Below are 21,409 nucleotides of genomic sequence, written 5' to 3'. Positions count from 1 at the left end.
ATTTGTACTTTTGTATATACAGTTGAAGTCGTAAGTTTACATACGCCTTAGCCAAATACATTTAAACTCAGTTTTTCACGATTCCTGACATTTAATCCAAGTAAAAATTCCCTGTCTTAGGTCAGTTAGGATCACCCCTTCATTTTAAGAATGTGAAATGTCAGAATAATAGTAGAGAGAATGATTTATTTCAGTTTTTATTTCTTTCATCACATTCCCAGTGGGTCAGAAGTTTACATACACTCAATTAGAATTTGGTAGCATTGCCTTTAAATTGTTGAACTTGGGTCAAACGTTTCGGGTAGCCTTCCACAAGCTTCCCACAATAAGAATTTTGGCCCATTCCTCCTGACAGAGCTGGTGTAACTGAGTCAGGTTTGTAGGCCTCCTTGCTCGTAGATGCTTTTTCAGTTCTGACCACACATTTTCTAAAGGATTGAGGTCAGGGCTTTGTGATGGCCATTCCAATACCTTGTTGTACTTAAGCCATTTTGCCACAACTTTGGAAGTATGCTTGGGATCTTTGTCCATTTGGAAGACCCATTTGCGACCAAGCTTTAACTTCCTGACTGATGTCTTGAGATGTTGCTTCAATATATCTACATAATTTTCCAACCTCATTGATGCCATCTATTTTGTGAAGTGCACCAGTCCCTCCTGCAGCAAAGCTCCCCCACAACATGATGCTGCCACCCCCGTCCTTCACGTTTGGGATGGTGTTCTTCGGCTTGCAAGCCTCCCCATTTTTCCTCCAAACATAACGATGGTCATTATGGCCAAACAGTTCTATTTTTGTTTCATCAGCCCAGAGGACATTTCTCCAAAAAGTACAATCTTTGTCCCCATGTGCAGTTGCAAACCGTAGTCTGGCTTTTTTATGGTGGTTTTGGAGCAGTAGCTTCTTCCTTGCTGAGCGGCCTTTCAGGTTATGTAGATATAGGACCCGTTTTACTGTGGATATAGATACTTTTGTGCCTGTTTCCTCCATCATCTTCACAAGGTCCTTTGCTGTTGTTCTGGGATTGATTTGCACTTTTTGCACCAAAGTACGTTCATCTCTAAGAGACGGAAGGCATCTCCTTCCTGAGCGGTATGACGGCTGCGTGGTCTCATGGTGTTTATACTTGCAAACTATTGTTTGTACAGATGAACGTGGTACCTTCAGGTGTTTGGAAATTGCTCCCAAGGATGAACCAGACTCGTGGAGGTCTAAAGAAAATTAATTCTGAGGTCTTGACTGATTTCTTTAGATTTTTCCATGATGTCAAGCAAAGAGGCACTGAGTTTGAAGGTAGGCCTTGAAATACATCCACAGGTACACCTCCAATTGACTCAAATTATGGCAATTAGCCTATCAGAAGCTTCTAAAGCCATGACATCATTTTCTGGAATTTTCCAAGCTGTTTAGAGGCACAGTCAACTTATTGTATGTAAACTTCTGACCCACTGGAATTGTGATACAGTGAATTATAAGTGAAATAATCTGTCGGTAAACAATTGTTGGAAAAATGGCTTGATGTCCTAAAGAACTTGCTAAAATTCTACTTTGTTAACAAGAAATTTGTGGAGTGGTTGAAAAACAAGTTTTAATGACTCCAACCTAAGTGTATGTAAACTTCCGACTTCAACTGTATAGTGTAATTGTTGTATTTGTGATACTGATCAACAGTGGGGCTATCTTGTTCCACAGCAGCTCAGAATCTGGGGAGGAAATTCATCAATAGAATCTAAAAGAGTAACAACCAAACAAATTCACAGTAAATATTTCCATTCCTTGATTACTCATCATGCTGCAGGCATCCTGTGGCGATCTCACACCACAAATAAACAAAAAAACAATCCCTCTTTCCTTCCCCACCTCAATCTCCCCCTTTCCTTCCCCACCCCATCTCACCCTATCCTTCCCCTCCTCCATCTCCCCCTTTCCTTCCCCTCCTCCATCTCCCCCTTTCCTTCCCCACCTTCATCTCACCCTTTCCTTCCCCTCCTCCACCTCCCCCTTTCCTTCCCCACCCCCATCTCACCCTATCCTTCCCCTCCTCCATCTCCCCCTTTCCTTCCCTCCTCCATCTCCCCCTTTCCTTCCCCACCTTCATCTCACCCTTTCCTTCCCCTCCTCCATCTCCCCTTTTCCTTCCCCACCTCCATCTCCCCTATCCTTCCCCTCCTCCATCTCCCCTATCCTTCCCCACCTCCATCTCCCTCTATCCTTCCCCTCCCCATATCCCCTATCCTTCCCCTCCTCCATCTCCCCTTTCCTTCCTCACCTCCATCTCCCCATCCATCTCCCCTTTCCATCCCCTCCTCCATCTCCCCCTTTCCTTCCCCACCTTCATCTCACCCTTTCCTTCCCCTCCTCCACCTCCCCCTTTCCTTCCCCACCCCCATCTCACCCTATCCTTCCCCACCTCCATCTCCCCTATCCTTCCCCTCCTCCATCTCCCCTATCCTTCCCCACCTCCATCTCCCTCTATCCTTCCCCTCCTCCATATCCCCTATCCTTCCCCTCCTCCATCTCCCCTTTCCTTCCTCACCTCCATCTCCCCATCCATCTCCCCTTTCCATCCCCTCCTCCATCTCCCCCTTTCCTTCCCCATCCTTCCATCTCCCCTATCCTTCCCCTCCTCCATCTCCCCTATCCTTCCCCTCCTCCATCTCCCCTATCCTTCCCCTCCTCCCTCCCCATCCTTCCCCTCTCCATCTTCCCTTTCCTTCCCCTCCTCCATCTCCCCCATCCATCTCCTTCCCCCACCTCCATCTCACCCTTTCCTTCCCCACCTCCATCTCACCCTTTCCTTCCCCTCCTCCATCTCCCCTTTCCTTCCCCACCTCCATCTCCCCTTTCCTTCCCCACCTCCATCTCCCCCTTTCCTTCCCCTCCTCCATCTCCCCTTTCCTTCCCCTCCTCCATCTCCCTATCCTTCCCCACCTCCATCTCCCCCTATCCTTCCCCACCTCCATCTCCCCTTTCCTTCCCCTCCTCCATCTCCCCCTTTCCTTCCCCACCTCCATCTCCCCTATCCTTCCCCACCTCCATCTCACCCTTTCCTTCCCCTCCTCCATCTCCCATATCCCCTTTCCTTCCCCTCCTTCCCCATCTCCCCTATCCTTCCCCACCTCCATCTCATCTCCCCTATCCTTCCCCCCTCCATCTCCTTCCCCTCCTCCATCTCCCATCTCCCCCTTCCTTCCCCCCTCCATCTCCCCTTTCCTTCCCCTCCTCCATCTCCCTTTCCTTCCCCCCTCCATCTCCATCTCCCCCCTCCATTCCCCCTTCCCCCTCCTCCATCTCCCCTATCCTTCCCCACCTCCATCTCCCCCTATCCTTCCCCTCCTCCATCTCCCCTATCCTTCCCCTCCTCCATCTCCCCTATCCTTCCCCTCCTCCATCTCCCCTATCCTTCCCCCCTCATCTCCATCTCCCCCCCTCCATCTCCCCCTATCCTTCCCCTCCTCCATCTCCCCTATCCTTCCCCTCCTCCATCTCCCCTATCCTTCCCCCTCCATCCATCCTTCCCCCTTTCCTTCCCCTCCTCCATCTCCCCTATCCTTCCCCTCCTCCATCTCCCCTATCCTTCCCCTCCTCCATCTCCCCTATCCTTCCCCCTCCTCCATCTCCCCTATCCTTCCCCTCCTCCATCTCCCCCTTTCCTTCCCCACCTCCATCTCCCCCTTTCCTTCCCCACCTCCATCTCCCCCTTTCCTCCCCCACCTCCATCTCCCCTTTCCTCCCCCACCTCCATCTCCCCCTATCCTTCCCCTCCTCCATCTCCCCTATCCTTCCCTCACACGGTGTTTCCTATCATGCAGTGTGTCCCAGCCAGTCCATGGGAGTCTATTCCAGTCCTTGTCTCATTAGCCTGCATGGTGTTATTTTAGTCTCCATATGAATCAACACACATCAGCATGTCCTCCATACAGTCAACAAGGTCTGGCCTGGCTCACTGAGGATGGACATGTCCCGAGAGAGAGGGAGAGAGAGAGAGAGAGGTACAGGGACTGGGATGCTATTGGCTAAAGCTATTTCTGCTGCTATCTAGCTAAGGGACAGCAGATGACCTGCAGTATATTCTACTCAGAAGCGAGCATGTCAAATACCTGCAATGTAACATTGGTAAGGAGGTTGGAAGAGGCCAGTGGCAAAATACTGTATATTTGCACACATAAATAAATATTGACACACAAAGATATCCAACACACAACTGCAGCACCCCCTCCCACACACCCCTCCACATCCACTCACACACACACACATTCATTCACATTTACCTGCACCAATGACCTCTTCGATCTTGACGGTGGACACATCGATCTCCTTGGCGAACTCCCGGACGGCCTCGTTGGGGTCCTCGTAGGTAAAGGGGTCGATGTAGATCTTCATCCCCGGAGAGCCTGAGAAGTGGGTCGGGCAGCCCAGTGGGGAGGTGCAGTTAGACATGTCGGCTCTCAGGGAGAGCTCTAGAACCAATCAGAGTGGCCAGTGAACAATCCAGAATAGAGTAAAGGCTTTGCACATGGAAGGTGTTTTGGTGGTGAAATGGGAAATGGATGAATATTGAAATATGCCCATATGTCCACACAGTATGTCATATGTTGTTATGTCCACGATGCATATGACAGCAAAGTGCAATGGAACAAAAAAGACCTGTGCATCACATTAATCCAACTCTCAAAAGGTTCAAATGCATTAGTAAAATGAATGAATTTTCTTTGGGTGGAGGCGAACAAGCAAGCATGTGTGAATGGATTTGAATTACAATAATTACAGTGAAGTCCATTAAGGCTATACTGTTTGCTCCCTATAGAATTGAGAGAAATAGAGAGACAGAGAAACAGAGAGACACACACAGACAAATCGAGAGAGATAAAGCGAGAGAGAACAAAAGAACGCGCGCGAGAGAGAAAAATGCAGACAGATTTCTTTCGTTCCCCCTCATTCCCTTCCTCTCTGCCCTTTGATAGCGGAGGAACCAATTTCCCCACCGCCTCTCCCCATAGGAGCTCATAAACTGATAAACCCGCCTCGCTATCAAGCGTCTCAGATAGGTGAGTACAGTTCACTGTCTGGGGATGTCTGGGAATGGAGGATCACTTGGCTTGGGGCGTAGTGAGAATCATATTCAACACATGCAATGACAAGACAGAATATGTGTCTGAAATGCCAACCTATCTGCTATATCTTGTACTACATCTGACAAGAGCTACATGGGACAGCCGCGTACTAGGGCTCTGGCCAAAAGTGATGCGCTATATAAGGAATAGGGTGTCATTTGAGATGCAGATAAAGACAGACCCCAAAATCCATCCCAACCCTTCAAGTGAGCTGATTCTCTCAAAGACATGATTGCCACTCAGACTGATTTTTACAATATGGCAACCATGATTGAAATGAACCCATCCTCTCCTCACAAACCTCACTCATCTACATGACATGCAGCACATAGGCTAAGCAGAGTCTCGAGTGGCTGAGGACTGGCTGAGAGGGGGATAGGAAGGACAGGATCTAGTCAAGGAGGGGCTTAAGGCACTTTACCTATAGCCCTTGGCTGTAAGCCCTGTCTTGTTAGTACACTCATTACCTTGAACCCTGCCTCTGTGGAATTGCTTATTAGAGACTCCATAGAGATTGGATTACAGCTAATCAATGAGAGGGCTGAGAGCTCTGCATTCTATAATGACATTCTGGACATGTGTGTGGCTGAAATAAGGGCAGTAATACTGATAGGCACATCTCAGGAATCGGAGGCCTGGTAAACACAAAAGTAAATAGGAATGCATACACACGTACACACCACAGGAAGTTGGTGGCACCTTAACTGGGGAGGACAGGTTCGTGGTAATGGCTGGAGAGGAATGAGTGGAATGCCATTCTATTCGCACCGTTCCAGACATTATTATGTGGCGTCCTCCCCTCAGCAGCCTCCACTGGTATACACATGCAAACATATGCACACGCGCGCACACACACACATACCCACGCACAAACTTGAATCCATTTCCTTTTTCCATATTCCACAGAGCCGAGTCCACTTTCATGTATAATTGAATTAGCCCTGTTAAACCCGGACACATCTTTTCATTGCCCACCGATGCAAAATAAATCCAAGCCTTAATATTTCATGGCTCCTTGATCTGTGCGTACGGGCCAAAGTGCATCCAAACCTCCAGGTTTATTTTTTACCCAGTTATAACACAACAAGGCCCATTGGGAGAGGGGGGAGAGAGGAAGGAGAGAGAGTTAGAGAGAGAGAGAGAGAGGGAGAGAGGGAGAGAGCGAGAGAGAGAAAGAGAGAGAGAGAACTATAACTAACAGCTCATGACACAAATGTGGCTCAAAAGTGCACCTAAACTAATATACTTCCTAGCGCCATAATGTACATTCGCTACAGGCAACACATATAAACTAACATCCCGTCTTGCGCTCTCCTCATTACGAGTTCAGTTCTGTTCATAAACAAAGTTAATTAGCCGACATCTGATGCGAGAAAATCATTCATCAGACACACACTGCGACTTATTAAGGCAGAGATCACAGAGAGAAAATCCACAACAGTCTGCAGTCTGCATGTCATAAGGGATCAACACGCCGCTGGCCTGGATCTTAAATGTAAATCTAACTCCATCAAGCCCGCAATTACCTTCTTAGTGAAATATACGGCGGTTCGTCGAAGAATCTGTCATTTCCGGGGTCGTTTTTCCAATGATAGACGTTGCTGTCAGAATAGCCTGGGCCCTTATCACTATGTGAGACGGTGGATATACAGTTAGCTGTCTGTCTATTCATGCACACACCAGATGCTGAAGCACAAACAACAGCAGCTGAGACAACTTGTTGATGGATAAGGTAAAAATGTGTATGTTTGAGTGTGTGTGTGTGTGTGTGTGTGTGTGTGTGTGTGTGTGTGTGTGTGTGTGTGCGCGCGCATGTGGATGGGTGACACATGGATACATGTGTATAGATGTATGTGGGAATGTACTAAATATGAATTGCGTGGGAGTGTGTGAATGTCAGTGAATGCGTGTTGATAAATGATGACAGGTGCCCCTGATGTGTGTGGGCGTGCATGCGTGTGTGTGTGTTTCTGCATTTGTGTGTGTATGCCGTAGGCCTATATTATGGAGGCTAGCAGATGTGTGTGTGTAATGTTTATGGATGGCTGTTGATAACTACTTTGTGCCTCTTGAGTACACAGTACAGTGTGTGAACAGCACTGGAGTATTTACCTATCCAGCCAAGCGAGATGTCAAAGAGAGAGGGAGGGAGGGTAGATAAACTGAATGTGTGCATCCCTAAGCCATCTCCCTCTTGTCTTTTCTGCCCCTCTGATCATTTCTCTCTCTCTTCCTCTTTCCCTCTCAGCTCTCTCCTCCTTTCCCCCTATCCTCCTGTCACTGTGTCGCTCCACTCCCCACTTCTTCTTCCTCCCTACCTCTCTACCCCCCCCCTCCCCCTCCTCCTCCATCTGGATCTCATGGCACCAGATCCACTGGGACTGCGAGCTAACATCTGTAGTCTTAAAGCACTGACACCCATTACCAAGCTATTACTATTCACTGACATGGACCAGTCAGCCATATACAGTCTGGTAGCTTGCCAGCTAGGGTCTGTGTGTGTGTGTGTGGGGGGGTTATTCATGTTGGTGTGGGTGCATGCGTGTAGCCCCCATAACGTCAACACTGACAACACGTTAGTTCACTCACTACAGCTACAGACCTCTAGTTTTTAAAGGGACAGTTCAGCGATTATTACACATTCAGTCAAATCCCCAAACTATCCCTTTCATGGTTTAGGGTTTGCATGTTCATTTCCCACCCACTGGACCAGGCATCGACAGCTTTGGACTCCATTCCCAGGGTGAAAACCACACACACTGTTTTCGCATTTCAACCAAAAAAGAATCAAAGTGGCGCTGTTTCTTCCAATGACCAGTAATTACAAAAACGTCCGTCAAATCAGGAAGAGAAAAGATAGGACACAACGTATTCCTAAGTATTAGTGTTAGTTAGCGGGAGAGAGTGGAGGGAGCAAAAACAAGATGAATAGGAACACAATTCGCTTTTTTCCCCCTCCACTCCAAAATGCTCCATTGATGATTAGCGCTGTAACTGCTGTTAGCATCTCTCTCACAGTTTTTCTTTATTTTCTCCACTTATGTCAATTCCACTCACTCAACCCTGAAATAGCCTCTGACAGAACCAAATCTGAGCACGGACTCAGTGAGTTTGAACGGGGTAGGAAAAAGGAGCAGCCATCTTATCTCCCCCTCTCTCTGGCTCTTTAATGAGCTCTGGGCTACGGCCGCTCTAACCGTGACAAATCCGAGCCAAGGAGCAAAAGATTTCTGTCTCGGTCTCGACAAAACCCTCTCCCCTTTCAGTAAGCACTCTTCTAGACAGCTCGGCCAGCCTTCCGACAGGCTCGGTTTCGACTGTTTCTCACGCATGCTCTTGCTTGCCTTGCTCCGAGGCAACATTATGGTGAGAGTCAACACGTGACAGGACCCTGGCTCAATCATGGTTAGAGTACACAGCAGCCCAGAGCCCAGTCAATGTTACTTAGAGCAGAAAAGGGATGACTTGTTCCCCTCGATGTTGGATCGGGAAGGAGTACCATTAAATATCTATGCTAGAACAATGGCGGGGTTATTTTTCCCCCTCAATGTGGACAATGGCCATCAGACCCGTGTGGTGTTAATCACCGCTACAACCCTGAGAGATAGATGAGTGTCAGTCAACGTCATTTAGAAAGTGGAAAGGCTGTTTTTGCCCAGAATGTCAGCACGTTAACAGAAGCGTTTTGTCCTGCAAGGCGCTGCGGTGGGGAACTCACCTCTTCCTGTGCTGTAATGCTGTAACTTGTCACTGTACACCGCTTCCTTGGTGTACACCCGTTTCCTGAACGAGAGACAGAGACAGAAAAGTTCCCGAAAAGACAGGATAAAAGGAGGAGCAAAGAGGAATCATTACATCTGTCTCGGAGTCTCACTAACTGGGGCCTGAAAGCGACCCGGTCTGAAATTGAATCAGTGGCTAATGGTTAGCGGTAGCTGCACCGCCCCAATGGAAGTCTGATGAGAATGAGCTGGTTTTTAATTAGAGATGTGATAGCATGTCTGTAGCTTTTCATCCGTCTCTCCTCTGCTCCCTCCGTCATCAAAGACCCTGTCGTGTCTGATGGTCGCTTTGCTACTGGGGACACATGGCGCTGCTGCAAATTCTAAATTCAACTTGAACTTTTCTAAAGAGAGAGGAAAGGGGAACGGTAGCGATGTGTTGTAACAAACTGTCTAGAATTAAATTGGATTCAGTCAGTTAACTCAGATCAATGCAGCGGGAACCCTTTGGAACACTGTAAAATGGATCACTAATAGAGAAGCAGATACAGATATGGAACGTAGGTTTCATTTAAACATATTTTACCTCCTGCTGGCTAAGTGTGTGTGTGTGTGTGTGTGTGTGTGTGTGTGTGTGTGTGTGTGTGTGTGTGTGTGTGTGTGTGTGTGTGTGTGTGGCATAGCTGGTGGACCTATTGTAATGTCTGTGTGTATAGCCTTTGTCTGTGATGCGGTGTGGTGGTAGGTGAGACAGACCTGTTGTTGTGTGTGTGTGTGTGTGTGTGTGTGTGTGTGTGTGTGTGTGTGTGTGTGTGTGTGTGTGGCACAACCTTTGGACATGTCTAACATGAACACAGTCAAGATGGTCATGTCGACTGTACAGTACCTGCTGCAGACGATGGAGATGGCCACTAGAGAGACGATGAACACCACTCCTGCTGCAGCTGACCCTGCGATTAGAGGAAGCTGCTCTCTCAACTCTGACTTATAGTCATCTACAGAGACAGAGAGAGGGGAGGGGAGAGAAAAAGAGAGACAGACGGAGAGAGAGAGAGAGAAGAGAGAAGAGTGTGAGGACAGAGAGGAGAAGGTGGTGTGAGGGGTATGGAGAGAATGTAAAGGTAAAGGTGCGGGAACAGAAAGAACAGCATGGTTAGACCAGGAAGACCTGAGCATAGAGAACACATACACTCCTCTACGTGTTTATGTGGACAGTGAAGCTAATGACACAATACATTATTTACCATTCATTTCTATTGGGCACAACACAACCCAAAACACAACCAAAACAAACTGCAAATGCATCCCACGAGTTTGGAGAGTCACAAGCTGGATGTAGTCATTGCGTGCTAGTAATATGAGACCAATAATACACTTTTGGCTATACTGTAAGTAAATTTGTTCAAATACTTATGACTCCTTCAAATAGGGGGGGGGACTAGATACATACAGCGCTTTCATTTCCAAACAGTGACATTCTGTATATAGACGAGTTAGCTGGCAATGTCATGGAAACGATGCATGCACGTCGATGAGGCAGAAGTCCGTGTTCTTATGATTCTGGACGGTCAGATAGCTGGCAACAATGACAAGAAGCCATGTGGGGAATCATCGGTGGCTTGTTTCAGCTTGTTGTATCTTGTTAGTGATACCACGCCTTGTTTTGAGGTGTTTTGATACTCCTCATGTCTATGCTAATATGGCTCAAATTCGCTAGCTAGCTAACCAACAACTCAACAGAATGTACTTGAGAGACAACAAGTGCTCATTATGCAAATATATTTATGTTTTCAAAAAAGATTTGAAGAGGAAATGTAGTTTTACATGTCGTCAAAACTGCCTGTTTGGCTCCACCGTTGCGTATGCATCGGTTTTGCTGCCCACCCGTCTATAGAGCCAAATTAAACGTTTTAGCTTCGCTGTCCAAGCAAACGCAGAGGGGAGTGTAGGTGCCTCAGCTCTAAGATGTTGACTGCAACACATTGAGCGTCACCCATGGTTTGGTAACAGCCTATATGTAGAGTTAAGCCGTGCTGACTGTCACCTGTACATCTCCATAGAAGAGACCAATAGAGCGAGCTCAAGTGAGAGAGAGGGAGCTGTGAGAGAGGGAGGTAGAGCGAGGGAGAATGATCGATAGAGAGAGCATTTCTGTAGCCATTCCTAATCCCTCCGGTCACAGTCTGACGGACATAAAAGACCACCTTGGAATTTCTAACGGGGATGTTCAGACACAAGCTCCTGTTAGACAGTCAGATATACAGCCAAACGTTAGCTGCCGAAAGGAGGAAGAATGGCACAGGAGTTCAGAGGGTAGCCCAAAGAACTTCTAAAGGCACACTAAACTGCCTCAGTCCTATATTGTGTCTTTGTGTGGCTGTTTTAGGGCCTTAGGGCTACTCTAGTGGTGTTTCTTGAACAAGATTTAGCATGCTGCCGGCAAACTGAAATTCGCTTTAAAGCAATGGGACAAAAGGAGAAGTAAGGAGAAGTCTTTAGAGCGGTGATATAGTATCTGAAATATCGATAAAATAAGAAACTAAAAGTATACTTGAGAGTGTGATTTATAGGCCTACTCTTTTGTTAGCTGTAAAGTCAGTGTGCTATTTCTCTGTGCAGTTGTATTCAGGTGCTGTGCTGCTGAAGGAGTCTCCTAAACTCAGACTGGTGAAAATTATGATTGGCTTGAGCAGAAATCAACTGTCTGAGTGCCAATCAGTCATGTAGGGCTGGGCGATACGGCCATATTTTTTAAAAACTTATGGTGATTTACAGTACCAGTCAAAAGTTTGGACACACCTACTCATTCAAGGTTTTTTAAATTTTTTTAAAACTATTTTCTAAAATGTAGAATAATAGTGAAGACATCAAAACTATAAAATAACACATATTTAGTAACCAAAAAAGTGTTAAACAAATCAAAATATATTTTATATTTGAGATTCTTCAAAGTAGCCACACTTTGCCTTGAGGACAGATTTGCACACTCTTGGCATCCTCTCAACCAGCTTCATGAGGAATGCTTTTCCAGTGGTCTTTCCCTTCACTCTGTTGTCCAACTCATCCCAAACCATCTCAATTGGGCTGAGGTTGGGGGATTGTGGAGGCCAGGTCATCTGATGCAGCACTCCATCACTCTCCTTCCTGGCCAAATAGCCCTTACACAGCCTGGAGGTGTGTTTTGAGTCATTGTCCTGTTGAAAAACAAACGATAGTCCTACTAAACGCAAACAAAATAGGATGGCGTATCGCTGCAGAATGCTGTGGTAGCCATGCTGAGTGTGCCTTGAATTCTAAATAAATCCCAGACAGTGTCACCCCCACACCATCACACCTCCTCCTCCATGCTTCACGGAGGGAACCACACATGCAGAGATCATCTGTTCACCTCCTCTTGGTCTCACAAAGACACACACTCATGAGACCAAATTACAGATTTCCACCAGTCTAAAGTCCATTGCTCGTGTTTCTTGACCCAAGCAAGTCTCTTCTTCTTCTTAGTGTCCAATAGTAGTGGTTTCTTTGCAGCAATCTGACCATGAAGGCGTGGTTTGCAGTCTCCTCTGAACAGTTGATGTTGACATGTCTGTTACTTGAATTCTGTGAAGCATTTATTTGGGCTACAATCTGAGGTGTAGTTAACTCTACTGAACTTATCCTATTCAGTAGCGGTAACTCTGGTTCCACAAAAACAACAATTAACTTTTCCTGTGGAGGTCCTCCTGAGAGGCAGTTTCATCATAGTGTTTGATAGTTTTTGCGACTGCACTTGAAGAAACTTTCAAAGTTCTTGAAATTTTCCCGGATTGGCTGACCTTCATGTCTTAAAGTAATGATGGACTTTTGTTTCTCTTTGCTTATTTGAGCTGTTCTTGCCATAATATGGCCTTGATCTTTTACCAAATAGGGGTATCTTCTGTATACCACCCTTACCTTGTCACAACACAACTGATTGGCTCAAACGCATTAAGAAGGAAAGTAATTCCACAAATTAACTTTTAACAAGGCACACCTGTTAATTGAAATGCATTCCAGGTGACTACCTCGTGAAGCTGGTTGAGAGAATGCCAAAGAGTGTGCAAAGCTGTCATCAAGGCAAAGGGTGGCAACTTTGAAGAATCTCAAATATACATTTTGATTTGTTACATTGTTTTGGTTACTACATGATTCCATATGTGTTATTTCATAGTTTTGATGTCTTTACTATTATTCTACAATGTAGAAAATAGTACAAATAAAGAAAAGCTCTGGAATGAGTAGGTGTGTCCAAATTTTTCACTGGTCCTGTATATCTACATTTTTTTCAAATGTTTTCTCTAAATAAGCATTGTTGTACATTTAAAGGTCAAATCCACTGCATTTCAAACAGTCAGCCAAATTCAAATGAATTCAGGGCTTGTGAAGTTATACATATGCCTTCCACAACCATATGACCCACTAATAATTTAATTATTTGATCAAAAGACTGCTTCTGTCAGGTTTTCAAGTCTGTCTATGAAAATGCCCTTTTTTTCTGTTACAAATGTAACTAGAACCATGCATAATGCCCATTCACTAATGATGATGACTCACTTTTTGTAGCTACAGGTCTCATCAACAATCTCTCAAGCCCACGTGCTAGCGATTAGCCAACAAATCGTTATATTTCAAGTTTAGCCAACCCTGGATCTATTTGCTAGCTACGGTTGAACAGTTGAATTGTCATGAACACACCCTTCTGTCCGTCTTCAACACTTGGAAATGGAGGAGACGTGCATCTCGTCATTCATTATATGTGACCGACCGCCTTGATTCGGTCTTACGTAGAAACATTTTTGAAATGGTGTTTTTTACATTGGATAAAAGTAGAGACACAGAGCTACAACATGGTATATCACACACTGCAGTTGAGGAACAATGGGAAAGTAATTCTGCTTTGAAAGTTGATAAACGTGTAACCTCACTTTTGAGAAAATGGCCAATCATCTCCTCCTCATTGCACCTGTCAATCAAATAACTGAGTGAGTGGGGTGAGGAGACAACTGTGGGAGGCATGTGACAATGTGATGACAGACAGATATGAGGGATTGTCGACTGTGAGAGGAGGGGGAGAGAAGAGGAAAAAGAGAAGATTCAGAGAGAAAGATAGAGGAGGGCAGGAGGTAGTGAGGAATGTGATGAGACAAGTGGAGGGTGGGGTGAGACAAGTGGAGGGTGGGGTTGACACGGGGGAGAGGAGGTGGGGCAGGGCGACGTGGGGAGGAGAGGGGAGGCAGACGCTACAGAGGGTAAGGGATTTAGGGGATGGGTCTACCAGGCTGACAGGTGTATAATCAACAAGCTCTCAGTCTCACTTCAGAATCTGACGTGTGTCTATAAATGTCAAACATCAAAGGTTAAGTTTAGACATTCATTTAGAATGGTTAAGATAAGGGTTAAGGTTTGGGATAGGGTTAAAACAAAAACAAAGAAAGTTCTGGGATTGAACATGCGACCCTCAGAGCAGGAGCTTGCGGCTTACGCCCATCCACAACGCTCTAGCAAACCGCAAGCCCTCTTGATGGTAATAGCCTTCATTGTTGCTCCTAGTGGCTCCTAGTAGCTTTTTTTAGTGGCTGGGGTCCTGGGTACATGGACGGACGTCGAATTTAGCCCTGGATCTTGAGCGACCTGGCTGGTACACTATATATACAAAAGTTTGTGGACACCCTTTCAAATAAGTGGATTAGGCTATTTCAGCCAGACCTGTTGTTGACAGGTGTATAAAACGGAGCACACAGCCATGTAATCTCCATAGACAAACATTGGCAGTACAATGGCCTTGCTGAAGGGCTCAGTGACTTTCAACGTGGCACCGACGTAGGATGCCACCTTTCCAACAAATTCAGTTTGTCAAATTTCTGCCCTGCTTCAGCATCCCTGGTCAACTGTAAGTGCTGTTATTGTGAATTGGAAACGTCTAGGAGCAAAAACGGCTCAGCCACAAAGTGGCAGGCCACACAAGCTCACAGAAAGGAACCACCAAGTGCTGAAGCACGTAGTAAAAATCTTCTGTCCTCGGTTGCAACACTCACTACCGAGTTCCAAACTGCCTCTGGAAGCAATGTCAGCACAAGAACTGAGCTTCATGAAATGGGTTTCCATGGCCGAGCAGCCACACATAAGCCTAAGATCACCATTCTCTATGCCAAGCTTTTGCTGGAGTGGTGAAAAGCTCACTGCCATTAGACTCTGGAGCAGTGGAAATGCGTTCTCTGGAGTGATGAAACATGCTTTACTATCTTACAATCTGACAAATCTAGGTTTGGCGGATGCCTGCCCCAGTGGAAAGTGTCAACTGTAATGTTTGTCAGAGGAGGAATAATGGTTTGGACTGTTTTCATGATTCTGGCTAGGCCCCTTAGTTCCAGTGAAGGGAAATCTTAACACTACAGCATATAATGACATTCTAGATGATTCTGTGCTTCCAACTTTGTGGCAACAGTTTGAGGATGGACCTTTGCTGTTTTAGCATGACAATGCCCCTGTGCATAGAGCGAGATCCATACATAAATGGTTTGTGGAGATCGGTGTGGAAGAACTTGACTCTCCTGCACCGAGCCCTGACCTCAACCCCATCGAACACCTTTGGGATGAATTGGAACGCTGACTGCCCAACATCAGTGCCCAACCTCACTAATGCGCTTGTGGCTGAATGGAAGCAAGCCCCCGCAGCTATGTTCCAACATCTAGTGGAAAGCCTTCCCAGAAGAGTGGAGGTTGTTATAGCATCAAAGGGGGGGACCATCTCCAGATGAATGCCTATGATTTTGGAATGAGATGTACGACGAGCATTGTTCCACATACTTTTGGTCATGTAGTGTATTAGAGTTTGTGTCAAGACTACTAAATCTGCTCGCGCAGATTAGAACAACACCTGCACTTATCCACCTCTGGACTATCTGACAGGGAGAAAGGGCTATGGGGAGGGATGGAGAGAGAGAGAGAGAGAGGAAAGCACAGAGGATCAGGGAGAGTTGTGGCATTTGCGATGTCAAGCGGAGACTTGATGTGAATCATAGATAGATAAGAAGGTATGTTTAGTGTTTAACCTCCCCAGTGGTTAGGGTTAGGATTCTGAGAAGGTAAACTGATCCTAGACCTGTGCCTAAAAGGGCATCTTCTACCTGGAATATGTATTGAGTGTTGAAAATCATCTGGCAGCATATTTCAGAAGTAAGACGACAGGAGATGTGGCGTACACCCACGCACAAACACCTGGACACATGCTCTCATACTGTCACCCCCCCCACCACCACCACCACCGCGTGCCAGTGTAGCAGGTGTTGCACCCCCCTGAAAATCCAACCCTAGGTGGCAAATAATGAATCACATCAGCCACTAATCACAGCTAAGCATTCTGGGATAGCTCATCAGCAACATACGGGCTCAATGAAGAACCAATTAGCTAAGCAGTCTGGATCAAGCAGTTACACACAGGAAAAGACAAAATGCTCAAAACCACCATTCTTAACTCCAATATATTATTCTTAACAATCTCATACACGCTCGTTAAGACAGTGGGTTTAGAAATACAATGTTCATCCAACATCCATAAACATGTTGTCACACAGCGATTAACAATCATATGATCCGATATCAAATTCCCAATCCTTCTTCCTCTCTGCTCTATATCCACTCCTATTCTATGCGTCTCTCTCTTTCTCTCTTACAGTTTCTCTCTCTCTCTCTCTCTCTCTCTCTCTCTCAAACTCACAGACACACACACAAACACACACACAGCAGCTACCCACCACCATCCACCATCTTCCCTCGCCTCCCCTCCTCCCCTTGGCCCTTACCATCTGTGAGGGTTTGGAAGCACATCTTGCCGCTGTATTTGCCAAAGCCAGCCACGGTCCTGGCCCGCACCTGCACGACATAGACCATGCCCGCCCGGAGGCCCTCCACCCTGGCTGTGTTGGTCTCGCTGCGCACCACGGTGGAGTTGATCTCTGAATGGTCCTGGAGGAACAGAGGAGAAGGGGATACCAGGTTAATGTTCCAGAGAGATAGAGCAGGTCATGTGTATAATTCAGGACTGGACACAGTGGGGAAGAGACAGCGAGGAAGAGACCAGGGGCCGTATGTCTCATGCAATGGCTTCATTCACCAGGAAATCTACGCCGTACTGTATCAACCTTCAGAGTAGGACTGCTGATTTTGGATCAGTGTTGCTTTTTAGGTCAAAATGAATAAGATCACATGGTCAGGAATGTCCTGATCCTAGATCAGCACGCCTAATCTGAGATGCTTGATACAGTACATACGGACCAACATGAACCTTTAAGGAAACCATCAAGGGGGCAGGTATCATAACACATCCAAAACCATTTGGCAGATTCCTCCCTTATCATGTGTGTCTCCCCTATGCTGCAGCAGTAGTCAGCAACCAGTAGTGTGTGACATTGGCTGCCTTTCCTACAACAGAGGTCATACCAGAATCATACCAGAATTAAAAAAATTAAAAAAAATTAAATGTATTTTTTAATTAGCGCACAACCTGGACAGAAAGGAAAGAGAATTGAAACTCAGATAAACCATTACTTTGACGTGGTTAGTCAGAGTAACAAAAAGCAGAAAGGTTGAGTGACGGGGAATACAGGATGTGCCTTCGCTCTCCTTGTCCATAGAAACCTAAAGTTCAGATGAGTCATTTGCCATTTTGATGCTGTAACAAGTCTATTCTCTAGCTGTTGTGGTTCTCTCGTTCTATCAGCGACTGGTTAGTTTGTTATTACGCCGCCCTTGACAGGCTTACATAACTGTTACCACCACAGATGGAAACTTTAGTGCCGAGGTTGAATGACAGTATGTATTGTTAGAGGGAGTGCTTTAGTGCTCACGCACGCGCACACACACACACATACACACACACATATACACACACATACTGCCCATTAGGCCCATTAGTCTGAGTCACATTGTAAACTTGTTCCTGCTGTATTTACTGTTGGCCTCAGAAGTGTTTAGAGAGAGAGAGAGAGAGAGAGAGAGAGAGAGAGAGAGAGTTTAATTAGTAAAGGAAGTGGTGAACATTGGCTCTCTCGTTCTGTGGCGTCTGAAGTGGCGCTCTGCTAATTATGTCAGAGGACTAATTCCGCCCACGGAAAGTGTTTGTTTTCACTTAATGGAACAAAGCAATGCTTACAAGTTCTTTTTTTTGTTGTAGAGAATTGTTTAGTGCGACATTTTCTTGTTCTGTTTTGTTTTGTTTTTGCGTAAGGGCGAGAGGTCAAAGGATTAAAAAAATCTAATGTTATGGTCAAAGTTTGGATTAAATGGATCAACAAAAGTGTATGAATCAATCCAATAAGACTTTTTAGACCCGGAAGGCTGTATTTTACCTAACCAAGCACAGTGGTAAATCTAAGCGCTGACGGAAGTGCTATAGGTCCAGGGGTTTGTCAGAAATATTTTTGCTATTCTCACAGCCTTTATTTTGAGCGCAATAGCTGGCGGTAGTGCGAAAGGGCTGGGTTTTGATGAATAAACAAGTTTTAACAAGAAGCTTTTAACAATAAGCGCTCTTTGGAAATGGGAATGGATACAAGTCGAATGGAGTATGCACTGCGGGTTGGCCTATGTGAATTGTGAATAATGCAAAAGCATGTCGGCAAAAGCCTCACAAGTACACCCTTTAGAAACCTTGTATGGAGGCTCCTGGCAAATAATTGGCCACGATGAGAAAGACACCAAACGCATTGCTGTTGAACCAGCTTTCATTGTAGTAGGGTAAGGGCAGCCTCCTATGAAGGCTTCTTTTTGAATCAAACAAAACGGAAAATGAGCAATTGTTACAGGAAAATAACTGAAACATTTTACTGCTGCCAAACTTGATATTTTAATAAACGTTTGGTGACAAGATTTTTTTTGTATGTTCCTAAATACAAGGTTTATGGGCACTAAAAGCACATCTCTCTTGTTCATTGTGCATATGGGCACTGTGCATCATCAATGGATTGGCTACGCTTCCATTGTAATAACCTATGCTAAGCTAAGACCAGCCTTCGGTTGGCCTTAAATACCCCCACCAGCACATACTAAAGGTTTTTAAGGACACACCTCAGATATTGCCACCCGTCCCACCTCAGTGCAAGTGAGCTCACACATCAACAACAAGATACACAACTAATTCTAGTAGAGCTAAAATTCATCGAAGGAACATTAGATAAACCCACTTAAACATTTTCAGCTAGTTGGCCGTCAAAATTGCACTGATAAATAATCAGGAATTGTAGCCTACTCATCTCCAAGCACCCAAGCTAACTGGCTAAAGTTGGCTAGCTTGCTAACTAGCTACTTCCAGGCATAAGTAGCTACTTGCTCACTCTGACCATTTCACCCCCCCCTAGCAGAGCTGGTTAGGCTGTTTCCATGTTATCTAGAGTGTTTCTGACTAATTATAACTTTTTTGCCTATGTTTACTGACACCGGTCAAATTCAACAGGTGTTGCTACATTCATCAGTTGTTTTGCACTCTGGCACACTCAGATGAGGTTGCTCTGAAATCAGAGTAGATCGGCAGAGTGAATTTGAGAACGCAAGAGATATGCTAACTGTATAGTAGTCATTCAAGTTCTTACTATTTAACCAAATGACACCTTTCATCTCTAGCTGTATATAGCCACCAAAAAATGATACGAGGGGAAATAGTCAGTCACTTATCCACTCCGTTTTGGTCCAGAATATTGAGTCATGGAAACTGAAACAGTGCTTTCCGAATGGAGGCAGCAAACAATGTACCAGGACAGCTACGATCTACAATCTGATAGCAATATGTTTTGACTACTTTTGCAGACTCCATCAGGTTTTCTTCCAGAATGGAAGTGTATGATTGGTGAATTATAATAAACATGCATTGAACTGCATCCATCTATTTTGCCGACAATGCCTTAGTGTACATCATGGAACGTTGAGTCAAATGGAATCAATTTTTAAAACCTCTTATGTAGTAGATTTTTTAGCATAACCTGGGAATTTGATATTTTTTATATTATGATTGTCTGTTTGTTTCATAACTGCAAAGTAGTTAAAACACTGTCAGGTCCACTTTAAACTGCAGGTTACTTTGTGTGCTAAACATGACATGTTGTTTTGCAATGGGAAGTAATAGTTGTACATTTCGATTGGGAAATGCTTAATTGTTTTGTTTTCGTATTCTTGGGATTGGGACCTACTGGCTTATTATGTCAGAGTTTATGGACTGCTTATCCTTTAACATCATGCTGTGTGTGACTGCTGTCTTTCCATCGGACCTATGCAGGTGTGTAGTGGTGCCTGGAGAAGTGGGCATAGTCAATTTTTGCCAAAAATGACCCAATGTTACCCAATGGCCCACCCAGTGAAGGAGAGGCACCCTTTGTGAAACCTTTGTGAAAAATCCTATGTTTTCCTGTAGATTTTTCAGATTTTCACATTCAAAATCATAATATTTTTTTTATAGAAAAAATACAAAAATGTGATGATCTAAGTCCACAACAATGCTTAATCCACATCAATCTGATCAGGGGGCCTGTCAGGACCTGGCTCCACAGTGGGTGGGCCTGTGTCCACCCAGGCCCATCCATGTCTATGCCCCTGATGCAAACAGGGCATAATAACAATTGCGCATCACAAATAGCCTACTAACCAACGGACTAAACATTTTCAACACCTGGTTTGCATACCCATTGTTGACTTAGTTAGCATTTACTGGTAGATATCATAAGTTGAAACGTCTTTCCTACCCTACCGGCTACTGATGTCATAATTCTGTGAGCTGCTCCATGCCAAAACCAGCTGAGAGCTGCACACACTGAAACTAGGCGGTGTGCGGCGCGCAGGTGAATATATTTCACATGTTTTGTGTTTGTGTAGGCTACTTTGTGCATGATTTCTCTATTGTACGACGTAATTGATAAGTGGTATACCTCCACTACACTACTTTGACACGCATCAGTAGGGATTAAAAAGTGAGTATACGCAATGCCCACTGAAAATAAAGTGGGTACACGGTTTATACCTGCATATACAGTACCTTCCTCTACACCACTGACCCTTTGTGTTTCACAAAAAGTGCACTCTCCTACATGAGTGCGCTGGTATTACGACTGCTGTCCTTTCACATTCATGAACCTGTCACACTGAAGGACTAGGTCCAAAAGGTTTGCCACTGCAGCAAACATGTCTACAATAGATATAAAGGCTCATAAGATATTCATGTTTCAAGGAAGGTGAGTATAAATTGGGCCCGGCAAACAGTTTTATGTGCTGAGTGGAAGCTGATAATGAGGAGGAAATTAGGAGTCCTCACTGTCCGAGACCGAGTCAAGACCTAGTAAAAATGTATCCAACACTGAGAACAAGACACTCAATATGAGACTGGTCTCGAGTGCTACAACATTGCTCATCACCGAGCAAAATCTATAAACATACAAACTACGAGTCAAAAGTTTGGACACACCTACTCATTCAACCTTTTATTTATTTATTTTTTTTAAACTATTTTTTACATTGTAGAATAATAATGAAGACATCAAAACTATCAAATAACACATATGGAATCATGTAGTAAC

General features: G+C 45.1%; 1 protein-coding gene across 3 annotated transcripts in view; it reads right to left on the bottom strand.

The window, feature by feature from the left end:
- The window catches only part of LOC112260409 (ephrin type-B receptor 1), a 314,795-nt gene that overhangs the window by 30,981 nt on the left and 262,405 nt on the right, over positions 1-21,409 (bottom strand). For 2 of the 3 annotated variants that reach the window (XM_042328699.1, XM_042328701.1), the window contains 4 exons: positions 16,655-16,817; positions 9,721-9,829; positions 8,831-8,895; positions 4,270-4,458 (listed from right to left, as the gene is read on the bottom strand). In XM_042328699.1, coding sequence (XP_042184633.1) covers positions 4,270-4,458; positions 8,831-8,895; positions 9,721-9,829; positions 16,655-16,817 — 526 coding nt within the window. The remainder of the gene's footprint in view (positions 1-4,269; positions 4,459-8,830; positions 8,896-9,720; positions 9,830-16,654; positions 16,818-21,409) is intronic. The other variant, XM_042328700.1, reaches the window with a different exon arrangement.

This window comes from Oncorhynchus tshawytscha, linkage group LG10, assembly GCF_018296145.1.
Source record: "Oncorhynchus tshawytscha isolate Ot180627B linkage group LG10, Otsh_v2.0, whole genome shotgun sequence".
NCBI lineage: Eukaryota > Metazoa > Chordata > Actinopteri > Salmoniformes > Salmonidae > Oncorhynchus > Oncorhynchus tshawytscha.
Note: the sequence above shows the minus strand (reverse complement) of the source record. Positions and strands in the feature narration are given on the sequence as shown.